The 11,806-nt window shown below is 41.7% G+C and overlaps 1 protein-coding gene across 2 annotated transcripts; it reads right to left on the bottom strand.

The window, feature by feature from the left end:
• Positions 1–938: 938 nt before the first annotated feature.
• On the bottom strand, positions 939–11,787 carry LOC137341153 (mitochondrial nucleoid-associated protein 1-like). 2 transcript variants are annotated; one of them, XM_068004133.1, is made up of 5 exons: positions 11,350–11,787; positions 7,877–9,670; positions 5,456–5,572; positions 4,990–5,088; positions 939–1,163 (listed from the first exon to the last, which is right to left on the bottom strand). In XM_068004133.1, exons 2-4 carry the CDS (start codon positions 9,393–9,395, stop codon positions 5,030–5,032), a joined length of 1,695 nt encoding a protein of 564 aa, XP_067860234.1. In that variant the 5' UTR covers positions 9,396–9,670; positions 11,350–11,787; the 3' UTR covers positions 939–1,163; positions 4,990–5,029. The 2 variants fall into 2 exon arrangements, with proteins under 2 accessions (XP_067860234.1, XP_067860235.1); XM_068004134.1 differs by lacking the exon at positions 939–1,163 and having other exon boundaries at positions 4,996–5,165; positions 11,350–11,783.
• Between the last annotated feature and the right edge of the window lie 19 nt (positions 11,788–11,806).

The following is an 11,806-nucleotide window of genomic DNA, read 5'->3' as shown; positions in this document are numbered from 1 at the left end:
ACAATTACTCATGTGCCATCAGGAAAGGCAATTCCAGCCTGTGACCTGGCCAAATGCCACTTACAATACATGGTCTGCTTCTTGTGCTTAGTCCTACTGGCACTAACCGTGTCATGTATGGCACTACTAGTTACATTCCTTTTAACTGTGCTGAAAAAATTAAGTTAGAACAGACCCAAGGAGGATATTGGCCTCAGATAATAGTGTACCTAGTTTGTAATGATTGTTCCCATTGTTCACTGGTCCTTGTGTTCACAGCTACTACAATTCTGTTCTTAAATGATGGAACTCCAGTGTATGGGGTCTGGTACAAGAAGCCTACACATAATTCACATTTTTAAACGTGAGATATTCTTGAGCACTAGTGATGGCCATTCACCCATCATAATAATGTGCTGAAGGAATGGTGGAAGTTGGGAGTGTCTAATGCATAACCCTCAGGCTCCTTCATATCAAACCTGTAAAGCGCCTGCCAGTTTCTATTTGTGTGCAGTCGATTTAGACTTCTGGAGGAGTGATTTGTTCAACTACCCCAAACAGGGAGCATTCCTTACCAGTCCTCCAGTTTTATTGGTTTATTATTGCATAAACGTATGTCTTTAATAGTGCATTTTTTGTGGATTACTATTAGTAAAATCAAAGCTAGTCATCATGAGGAAAATCCAGACCTTGGAGTCAGTTGAGCGTCCATCTGTAATGTACTTGCCCCCCTCTGACTTATCTACAATATCGTTGTGCATCATTGGATTAGTGTGTTGCTGGGAAATACATCTGGATGAGACCGACTGCAATATAGATTTAAGAACTGCTCCATTTAAACTGCATCAATTAGCCTAACTTAAAAAGTAATTTCTGATACGTGATTCCACCTTGGTATGAACTGGGCTCCACAATGTCTGTGGGGTTCATAAGATCACCATTAATCCAGTCTACTGTCATTTGTGTCTGATTAAATTTATTAACTTTTTCATAATCAGTGATACAGCTTCTCATCCTAACCATGGTACCGTTGCATACGCTGTGTCTATTTACATTTTAATCCATTATTTTGCTATGGCTCACTCCAGGATGCTATTGAGATCCACTTCAAATTCTAACTGCACAAGTCCATAGTTCCGCCAGTAATGTGATGGCGCGGTCACAAAACCAGTATGTTCGACTGCCTGAAGGTAAAAGGTGAACAGGAAGGCATTTCCAGCATTATGTTTACATAGCAGAAATCCCAATACCAGACATAGGCCAGAAACCCATAATATAAAAAACAGAAATTAAATTTCCAAGAAAAATATATATTTATACAACAGTAAAAACTTCATTGGAACTTATTAATACAGTCAAGCTCCTAGAACAAATTTGATGAAAGCACAAGACAATTTTCCCAATATGTTTCAAAATCAAACAAACTCCATAGTGCACGAAAGCTACCTTCAATAGAACTCTCTTAGCTATACAGGTTTTCTTCTATCAAGAATTAATGATATTGCCTACATAATGCTGAATTTTCTTAGCCAAAAAAAAACCTCTGGAACAAGATTGCGAAGGGTGGTAGAATGCCACAAAGCAAAAAGCTTAGGAGCAAGTTGATTCTGCTTATTGACATATTTAATTAACACTTACAGGCCAGTTCTTTTTAATACTTTTTTCTTGAATGTCACATTAATTTCTTTGAATTATTTAATATGAACTTTTAAATTCTGTTCTTGTTGTAGTAGTCAGGTAAATGTGTTTTCAAATCACTTTTTTTTATTCGTTCATGGGATGTGGGTGTCGCTGGCAAGGCCAACATTTATTGCCCATCCCTAATTGCCCTTGAGAAGGTGGTGGTGAGCCGCCGCCTTGAACCGCTGCAGTCCGTGTAGTGAAGTTTCTCCCACAGTGTTGTTAGGGAGTTCCAGGATTTTGACCCAGCGGCGATATATTTCCCAGTCGGGATGGTGCGTGACTTGGAGGGGTATGTGCAGGTGGTGTTGTTCCCATGTACATGCTGCTCTTGTCCTTCTAAGCGGGTTTGGGAGGTGCTATCGAAGAAGCCTTGGCGAGTTGCTGCAGTGCATCCTGTGGATGGTACACACTGCAGCCACTGTGCGCCGGTGGTGAAGGGAGTGAATGTTTCGGGTGGTGGATGAGGTGCCAATGAAGCGGGCTGCTTTGTCCTGGACGGTGTTGAGCTTGTGTTGTTGGAGCTGCACTCATCCAAGCAAGTGGAGAGTATTCCATCACACTCCTGACTTGTGCCTTGTAGATGGTGGAAAAGCTTTGGGGAGTCAGGAGGCGAGTCACTTGCCGCAGAATACCCAGCCTCTGACCTGCTCTTGTAGCCACAGTATTTATATGGCTGGTCCAGTTAAGTTTCTGGTCAATGGTGACCCCCAGGATGTTGATGGTGGGGGATTCAGCGATGGTAATGCCGTTGAATGTCATGGGGAGGTGGTTAGACTCTCTTGTTGGAGATGGTCAATGCTTGGCACTTGTCTGGCACGAATGTTACTTGCCACTTATCAGCCCAAGCATCAGGCTCGGACTGCTTCATTATTTGAGGGGTTGCAAATGGAACTGAACACTGTGCAATCATCAGCGAACATCCCCATTTCTGACCTTAAGGTAGGGAAGGTCATTAATGAAGCAGCTGAAGATGGTTGGGCCGAGGACACTGCCCTGAGGAACTCCTGCCGCAATGCCCTGGGGCTGAGATGATTGGCCTCCAACAAGCACTACCATCTTCCTTTGTGCTAGGTATGACTCCAGCCACTGGAGAGTTTTCCCCCTGGTTCCCATTGACTTCAATTTTATTAGGGCTCCTTGCTGCCACACTCGCTCAAATGCTGCCTTGAAGTCAAGGGCAGTCACTCACACATCACCTCTGGAATTCAGCTCTTTTTTGTCCATGTTTGGACCAAGGCTGTAATGAGGTCTGGAGCGGAACCCAAACTGAGCATCGGTGCAGGTTATTGGTGAGTTATTGCTGCTTGATAGCACTGTCGACGACACCTTCCATCACTTTGCTGATGATTGAGAGTAGACCGATGGGGCGGTAATTGGCCAGATTGGATTTGTCCTGCTTTTTGTGGACAGGACGTACCTGGGCATTTTTCCACATTGTCTGGTAGATGCCAGTGTTGTAGCTGTACTGGAACAGCTTGGCTAGAGGCGCAGCTAGTTCGGGAGCACAAGTCTTCAGCATTACAGCCGGGATGTTGTCGGGGCCCATAGCCTTTGCAGTATCCAGTGAACTCAGCCGTTTCTTGATATCACGTGGAGTGAATCAAATTGGCATAAGACTGGCTTCTGTGATGGTGGGGTTGCGGAAGGAGGCCAAGATGGATCATCCACTCAGCACTTCTGGCTAAAGATGGTTGCAAACACTTCAGCGTTGTCTTTTGCACTCACGTGCTGAACTCCGCCATCATTGAGGATGGGGATGTTTGCAGAGCCTCCTCCTCCCGTTAGTTGTTGAATTGTCCACCACCATTCACGACTGGATGTGGCAGGACTGCAGAGCTTTGATCTGATCCGTTGGTTGTGGAATCGCTTAGCTCTGTCTACAGCTTCCGCTTTTTAGCATGCATGTAGTCCTGAGTTGTAGCTTCACCAGGTTGGCACCTCATTTTTAGGTACGCCTGGTGCTGCTCCTGGCAAGCTCTTCTATACTCCTCATTGAACCAGGGTTGATCCCCTGGCTTGTTGGTAATGGTAGAGTGAGGAATATGCCGGGCCATGAGGTTACAGATTGCGCTGGAATACAATTCTGCTGCTGCTGATGGCCCACAGTGCCTCATGGATGCCCAGTTTTGAGCTGCTAGATCTGTTCTGAATCTATCCCATTTAGCACGGTGGTAGTGCCATACAACACGTTGGATGGTGTCCTCAGTGCGAAGATGGGACTTCGTCTCCACGTGGACTGTGCGGTGGTCACTCCTACCAATACTGTCATGGACACATGCATTTGCGACAGGTAGATTGGTGAGGACGAGGTCAAGTAACTTTTTCCCTCGTGTTGGTTCGCTCACCACCTGCCGCAGGCCCAGTCTGGCAGCTATGTCCTTCAGGACTCAACATGGAGGACTGATTACCACCTACCGCCCTCCCTCAGCTGATGAATCAGCAGGAGGTTTCCTTGCCCATGTTTGACCTGATGCCATGAGATTTCATGGGGTCCAGAGTCAATGTTTAGGACTCCCAGGGCCACTCGCTCCTGACTGTATATCACTGTACCGCCACCTCTGGTCGGTCTGTCCTGCCGGTGGGACAGGACATACCCAGGGATGGTGATGGAAGAGTCTGGGATGTTGGCTGAAAGGTATAATTCTGTGAGTATGGCTATGTCAGGCTGTTGCTTGACTAGTCTGTGGGACAGCTCTCCCAATTTTGGCACAAGTCCCCAGATGTTAGCGAGGAGGACCTTGCAGGGTCGACAGGACTTGGTTTGCCTTTGTCGAGTCCGTGCCTAGTGGTCCGATGCCGGGTGGTCCGTCCGGTTTTATTCTTATGACTTTTTTTTAAGCAAGATTTTACAACTGAGTGGCTTACTAGGCCATTTCAGAGGGCAATTAAGAATCAACCACATTGCTGTGGGTCTGGAGTCACATATAGGCCAGACCGGGTAAGGACAGCAAGTTTCCTTCCCTAAAGGGCATTGGTGAACCAGATGGGTTTTTACGACAATCCGGTAGTTTCATGGCCACCATTACTGATACCAGTATTTTAATTCCAGATTTTACTGAATTAATTGAATTTAATTAATTGAATTTAAATTCCCCAGCTGCCGTGGTGGGATTTGAACTCATGACTTCGGATCATTAATCCAGGCCTCTGGATTACTAGTCCAGTAACATAACCACTATGCTACCGTACCCGATACATATTCAATATATAATCAATATATGCAAAAATAATTATCACAAGTGACACTTACAAATAAGATCTTTATTACAGCTTGTAATTTTACTCTAAGAAATTGCCTTCATAATAAAGCAATTCAGGTACACTCACCTTTTCCTTGCCCTCTCCTATGCAATGAAAGGAACAATCACTAGAATCCTCTTGTAAAATGTTTGATTTTTTTTTGTTGAGGTAATGGCTCCATCGTGCCTAATGTATAAGTGGAGTGAATTAGAAAAGCATGATTGTCCTGGGTTTTCAGTGGTATTTTCTCCAAAAATTGTGTTCTGAAATCAAAGATTTTAAGACTTGTTACAAACACTAATGGCTTTTAACAAGAACCTTCCTTATTAGGTAATGCACAGAAATGGCCACTTTTGATTTTTGTCAGGGGGAAGCCTTGCAAATTGGATGTTCATTTACAGTCATTCACACACCAAAAAAACAAGTAGTTCTGGAACATTATTACCATTAGAAAATTATAAAATCAAATTCCAATATGATGGTTACAATATTTTTTTTTAAATGATTTTTTTTCTGCATTCTCCTTTCAGTCAAAAGGCATAGCTGTACTCACTGATACAATCATAATTCCAGATGTAGCTGAGGGTTGCATATCCCACAAACAAAGTGATCACACCTCCAACGACTCCTTTTCTTGAGTTCATGTATTTATTGTAATATCTATTATAACCTGCAGGGAATAAGTTACAAAATAATTATCTCTCCAGTTTTACTTACAAATTTGTTTCTGTTGTTTTGTTCTCCCATTTCTTACCTCTTCCCCTGCCCCCATAAAGAATTTGTCAGCTACGAAGGCTGATTGCTTCTAGCTATGGAGTTCCAATCATATAATCAATCATCAGCCTTGGCTCAGTGGTAGCACTCGCCTCCAAGTCAGAAGGTTGTGATTTCAAGTCCCAATCCAGAGACTGAGGGAGTGCTGCACAGTCCAAGGTGCTGTCTTTTGGGTAAGACGTTAAACAGAGGCCCTGACTGCCCCCTCAGGTGGACATAAAAGATCCCATAACACTATTCAAAGAGGAATTCGGGAGTTCTCCCTGTAGTCCTGTCCAACATTTATCCCTCAACCAACATCACTAAACCAGATTATCCGGTCATTATCTTATTGCCGTTTGTGGAAGCTTGCTGTGCACAAATTGGCTACCGTGTTTCCTACATTACAACAGTAACTACATTGTTTTTTTAAAATGTACTTCATTGGCTGTAAAGTGCTTTGGGACATCCTATGGTAACGAAAGGTGCTATATAAATGCAAGTTCATTCATGGGCACTTAACAACAGAAAGAATGTAAGATCTGTTTTTAAAGGGCTGTGAGTATTCCAACAAGGTTTACTGAAGTTAGGGCTGATAAAATCAAAGCTGAGGTCTCATATCTTGTTTAATCCAGAGCTTCCATTTCCTCCCACCTCTTGATAAGACTACCCAACAGGAAGAAAAAATAGCTCCATTAGTACAAAAAAACCAAGGCCACTGACATCCCCACTACATCCTGCTTCTGTTCCAGCCAAAATGGGCCTATATTCTCTGGAGTTTAGAAGAATGAAAGGTGATAACATTGAAACGTATAAAATTCTTAGCGGGCTTGACAGGGTAGATGTGGAGACTGTTTCCTCTGGCTGGAGAGTTTAGAACTAGGGGGCATAGTCTCAGGATAAGGGATGGGCGATTTAGGACTGAGATGAGGAGGAATCTCTTCACTCAGACGGTTGTGAATATTCAAGTCTAAGATCGATAGATTTTTGGACAATGAGGGAATCAAGGGATATGGGGATCGGGCAGGAAAGTGGAGTTAAGGTAGAAGATCAGCCATGATCTTATTAAATGGTGGAGCAGGCTCCAGGGGCCGTTTGGCCTACTCCTGCTCCTATTTATGATGCTATAATTCAAGGAGTTTTCATAGAATCTACTTGGAGAATGGCCCCTCTGAGAAAAGTGTTTTCAGACAAATTTTCCAACTCACTTCACATATACAAGCTGCAAAATGAATGTGATTCTTCCTTAACTTAACCACGGAAAGCTATGTGCAAGGCACATCTCATCTAAAAACGTTTCGAAGAAATGGGCAAAGGGTAGACATAATTTTCAACTGCAAACTCAAACATAGAGCTAGCAGACACATTGAGCACCATTAACAAAGGTGCACCAAATTTCAAAATTCACTGATCTGCAACAATTAATCTTTTGATGTGAAATTTACAGTTGCAAATGGGTGTCAATTTTTATTGATTGAAGTCTATTTGTCATCCTTACAAAGTATTAATTTTGGGCTGTGTTCAAATATTGCAACTGCTTTTCTAAAAAATCAATGCAAGCATCTAAAACATAATACCCATAATTCTTAATGTAATGACAGCTCAGGAGTTTACATTAACATTACATGAAACAGATTTTAAATTCTATACAATTGTACAAATCAAATAAATTGTATAAAACTGTGATTACCCAATACAAAATCTGAACCAATGCAGTTGTACATTTCCAGTCTACCTGATTAATGCTGTGAAAGAGTTTGGAAAGTAGACTTCTGTGAATTGTAGGAAGTGGCAGGAAGTATTTCCTTAAAGGAAAAAGTGTAGCAAGTGTTTGCGACCATAGTGGACCAGAACAAAAATCCAACGTGGTCCAATTACTTACATGGTAAGCACTTCTTGTATTGCATTGGTAAGATGAGCTGCTGACAGGTTATAGAGATTACATCCTTCATATAAATATTTGGCCATCTTAGCATCCATAGTAAGGAAATGCAGGCATAGGTCAGTAAAACATGCAGTATAAAGAGAGATAAATTGCAAGATACTGCAGCAAAATATTAGATAATTTTGTACTTTGAATATTTTAGAATTGCATTTTTCCCAAAGCAAATATGGATTTAAACGTGCAATTAAGTCATGTTAACAGCAGGTGAATCATTAGCAAATGCGCAAACATGGCAGAACTGTAGTGGAACATTCTAATATATACAGCAGACTATACCTTTTGTACTTTCACTCTGAGAGACAGAAAGCCTTATGGGTGTTTCCCACTGTTTAGTTTGCTCAGGAAGCATACGCAATCCAATGCTATGGTACCCTGGATACAGTTCAGGAAACCACTCCATTCCTACCCCAGTTTTCCTGGGGTGAAGTTTTTTAATCCTTTCATCCAAATACTCTGTTTTTGTGGAGCTCATTGATAAAAACACATCTTTGTTCCAACACTTTTCCTTTTGTGACAAATGCAAATATTCAGACTGTGCAACACCATTTGTGTGCAAGTCACTTGATTCAGCTTTTTTCATATTAGCCACATAACCAATTTGTGGATTTCCTTCAAATTTATTTAAGTCCTTCACTCGCATGGAAGCCGTAATTCTGCTGCAAATATGATTGCTAGTGGATGAATCACAGACAGCAGTACTATGACTAGTCTCTAAAATGTCAGCTCTATAACCACCTTCTTTCACATTTGTGTTCATTTTCGAAATAAAATCCTGCTTTGTAGTGGTAGTCGTTCTTCTACACAAATTCTCTTTAATGTGATGCCACACACTAGTTTTGATGTTGCTTATTGAACTTTGTTCATACATTAGTTTATTTGGAGCTATTCCTTCTGTGACTTCATTCTGGTCACTTTGACATCTTATGTCAACCTTGGGAACCACATTCTCCTGTCTTATAGAGTGAAGTGAATTTGATCTGACAGTACCAGATGACTGAGGTATGATGGCATTGGCCTGCAGATCCAACACAGCTGTCGTCTCCTCAAATTCTGGTCTAGTCTGAATATGTTCTAAATTAAGAATTGTCTTCACTTTAGGACAAAATATATTTTTTGGTATCAGGTCAGCACTTCCTTTTCCATTTAATGGGGGCCTCGGTGAACTGTCCTCAATGTTTTCTCGTTCTTTCTTTATAGAATTATTATTTGCAATCTTTTGAGTACTGTTCACTTTTGTTCTGGTAGTGCCTTTGAACTTTACTATTTCTTGGTTGACATCTACTTTGTCTTGGTCTTGTTTTAAAAAATGTTCACTTGCCTTTGTTTTTATGGCCATTTCTTTTTTTGCCTCTTTAGGTCGTCCTTTAGTTATCCTACCAACTGACTGTTGACTTATTTTTTTTCTGATTAGCTCTCTGTTGTCCATCAAATCTCCTTGAATTGCCTGTGGTTCATTAATACCTCGACTCCAAACAGTTTGTTCAGAAGTACACTGTTCATTCCCCAAACCTCTTGAATTGTTTTGTTTTTTTGTTGATGCTGCTTTTTCCTTCTGTGTTAGTGTCCTTGCTGAGTTTTCTTTAACTTTTATCTTCTGGTTAGGCGATGCTCGAGTTCTAACCAATTTGCAATTTGATTCTAACTGTGGAATTGCAATAGGTTCCTCTGTCTTTTTAGAATTAGATTTACTGTTCACATTTCTGGTCATCTTACAGTGAGGAAGATGTGCTTTTAGCCGCTTAAAAACTTTACCACAAAACGGACACACTTGCATTCCTGGTGAAGCAGTCTCCATTTTTAGATCAGAGGGAAAGACAGAATAGTCTTAAACCAAAAGTATGAAGTGCACAAAATGGTCTTCATTAGTTGAAGTTGTTGGCATTTTTGGAATCTGTATCAATACCATGTTCAAAGACTAGAGTTGCCACAAGTCAATGGTAGAGGTTGCAATAGAATGGCAGAGTCTGTACTTTTCTTTAGCGTTTTCATTAATATACTGTAAGTTTCACAAATGATGTGTTCATCTAATATTTCTTCTTCACAATATGACTTTTAGGATCAGCTCCTCCCCTGAAGATAAAATGTTTTCCATTAAAACAGGAAGGTATATCATGTTTAAGATGATAACTTAATGGATGTATCATGATAACTAGGTTATAGTTCAAAGCAGCATCATTCTTATTCAGACTGTTACACTGTACATACCATGACTAAGACCTAATGTGCAAACAGGAAAATCAGAACAGCACCAGTTTCTGGAAGAGTTTTTCAAGCAAGAATAAAGTTCTCTACAGATTTACAAAACCACCCTTTAAGCAGTTCCATTCATTTCTCTGCCCCCCCACCCCTATTAGCAGCCACAATATTGGCTGGTCCAGGTCATGAATTCAAATTTTCCGTAAGATTGTGTTTGTTATTTTGTAGAAGGCTTAAAATAAGTTTTTGTATTTTAGAAGCTATTTTTCTTAGAATGTTATTCCATTTCAGCCTTCAAAAGCTGCACTGGGTGGTGAAAGGCTTTAGCCAAGACAGGATTAAAAAAAGATATTGAAAGCAGTACCTTCAGGCCATACAAAATTAGGAAGTATAGCAAATAATAAGGAACAATGCAACCAGATTCAAAAGGATTTGGATCTTTTGGGTAGTTGAGTCAGTAGGTGTTTGCTGTTCATTGTAGATTATTGGATGACCATTACAGGAGCAAGGAACTAGAATAGACTTGGGCATGATTGTTCAGTATGGCAAAGGATTCAAACTCTTGGAGTGGGGGGGAGAGAGGGGATAGGAATTTGTAAATCAGGAGTAAGAAAGGAAGTCAGGCATAACTTGCTTTACATAAAGGATAATAGATTTGTGGAATAAGTTCATGGAAGTGCAGTAAGAAATTTTAAATGAGTTCAAAGAAGTTAGATTTGTTTCTAAAAGATGTGACAGCAGATAGAGAGGTGAAGTTGAGGTCTATCAAAGTGGAATGACTTTGTTGGGCCCAATAGCTTTTTTCCTGTTCCTAAAAATTCTAATGCCATTTTTGCCCAGGTGCATAAGAACAACAACCTAGCAGCATGAGGTTTTATAATCTGCTAGTTTTCAGCTCGAAACTAGTTCTGGACAGCTCAGATGATTTAAGATGCCTTTCCATTCTTTATGCAAGGCTATCAGCAGTGGCGGTCTCAAATCCTTCTTAATGACCGAAACAGCCAGCATGGGAGAGCTTGGAGCATAACCCAGCTAGGGCAGAACAATTAAACAGTTCCTGAATCTAGACCCTAAGGAGATTAAATAAATTGGGTCGAGTTCATAATCGGGCCAATTATAGCTGGTTGGTGGAAGGAGCAGACTTGACAGGGCAAATGGTCCTTTCTTATTTCTTTCGTTTCTAGGCGGGAGAGTGGAATCTTAGGTTTCCCCATTGATCCTTGGGCTCAGCTACTTCTTGTCAAAAGCACTAAATATGACCTAGTAAGGATGCACTGTTGTAAATGTGGGAAGGGAATGAAAAAACCTCTAAACCCATGGCACCTGGAACACAGTATATACCCTTCATTTAATTATTTTGGAGAACAATTCCAGATATAGGCAGAATTCAGCTCAGGCCAATCTTGCAAACACTGATGGCGCTTCTCCCACAGCATCTCCAGTCTGGCTCGCAACCTGCCCTTACACAGCGGCCACTTGACCGTTAAACTAAAACGTATAAAAACTACTGCTATATTATTTCAATCGACGTTTCATTGTAATTTCCGACTCACGTTCCGCATCGCCTCCTCAAGTCGCCCGTTTAGCGATTATTTTCCCGGCTTCATTTTCACTTTTAAAAAAAAAAATCAACAAACAGCTGGCTAAAACTTTTTAAAAATTCAGGCCCTTTTAGCTGCGGCGCATGTAACACCTCCGGCAGCGTGAGGAGCGGATCTTTCCAGAAACATCGCAACTTGGTGCAGGCGTCCATCCGGCGGGTATTTCGCTCCCGGACGAACCCCGACCAAAGAGCCGAGCTCCAGGCCAAATCACAACATCCGGTCCGTCCGCTTTCAGCTTCCCCACCCCCGGCAGGATTGCCTGCGGCGCGTGCGCAGACGGATGTCAACAGGAAAGTGAAAGAGTCTGTGAGTTGGGAGACACGGACAGGTTGCCGAGGAAAGCGCAGTGGGTGGGGGGAGTTGAGAGACAGCGGGGCGGCTACTGGACCCGACCCAGGGAGGGAGG

Source organism: Heptranchias perlo, chromosome 23 (assembly GCF_035084215.1).
Source record: "Heptranchias perlo isolate sHepPer1 chromosome 23, sHepPer1.hap1, whole genome shotgun sequence".
Classification (NCBI taxonomy): Eukaryota; Metazoa; Chordata; class Chondrichthyes; order Hexanchiformes; family Hexanchidae; genus Heptranchias; species Heptranchias perlo.
Note: the sequence above shows the minus strand (reverse complement) of the source record. Positions and strands in the feature narration are given on the sequence as shown.

Excerpts from the sequence above, each read along its gene's own strand:
- LOC137341153 (XM_068004133.1), bottom strand. The coding sequence starts at position 9,395 with ATGGAGACTGCTTCACCAGGAATGCAAGTGTGTCCGTTTTGTGGTAAA. Across the intron at positions 5,573-7,876 it reads TCAGAGTGAAAGTACAAAAG|GTTATAATAGATATTACAAT; the intron begins GTATAGTCTGCT and ends TATTCCCTGCAG. Across the intron at positions 5,089-5,455 it reads CTGGAATTATGATTGTATCA|GCACGATGGAGCCATTACCT; the intron begins GTGAGTACAGCT and ends CTTATACATTAG.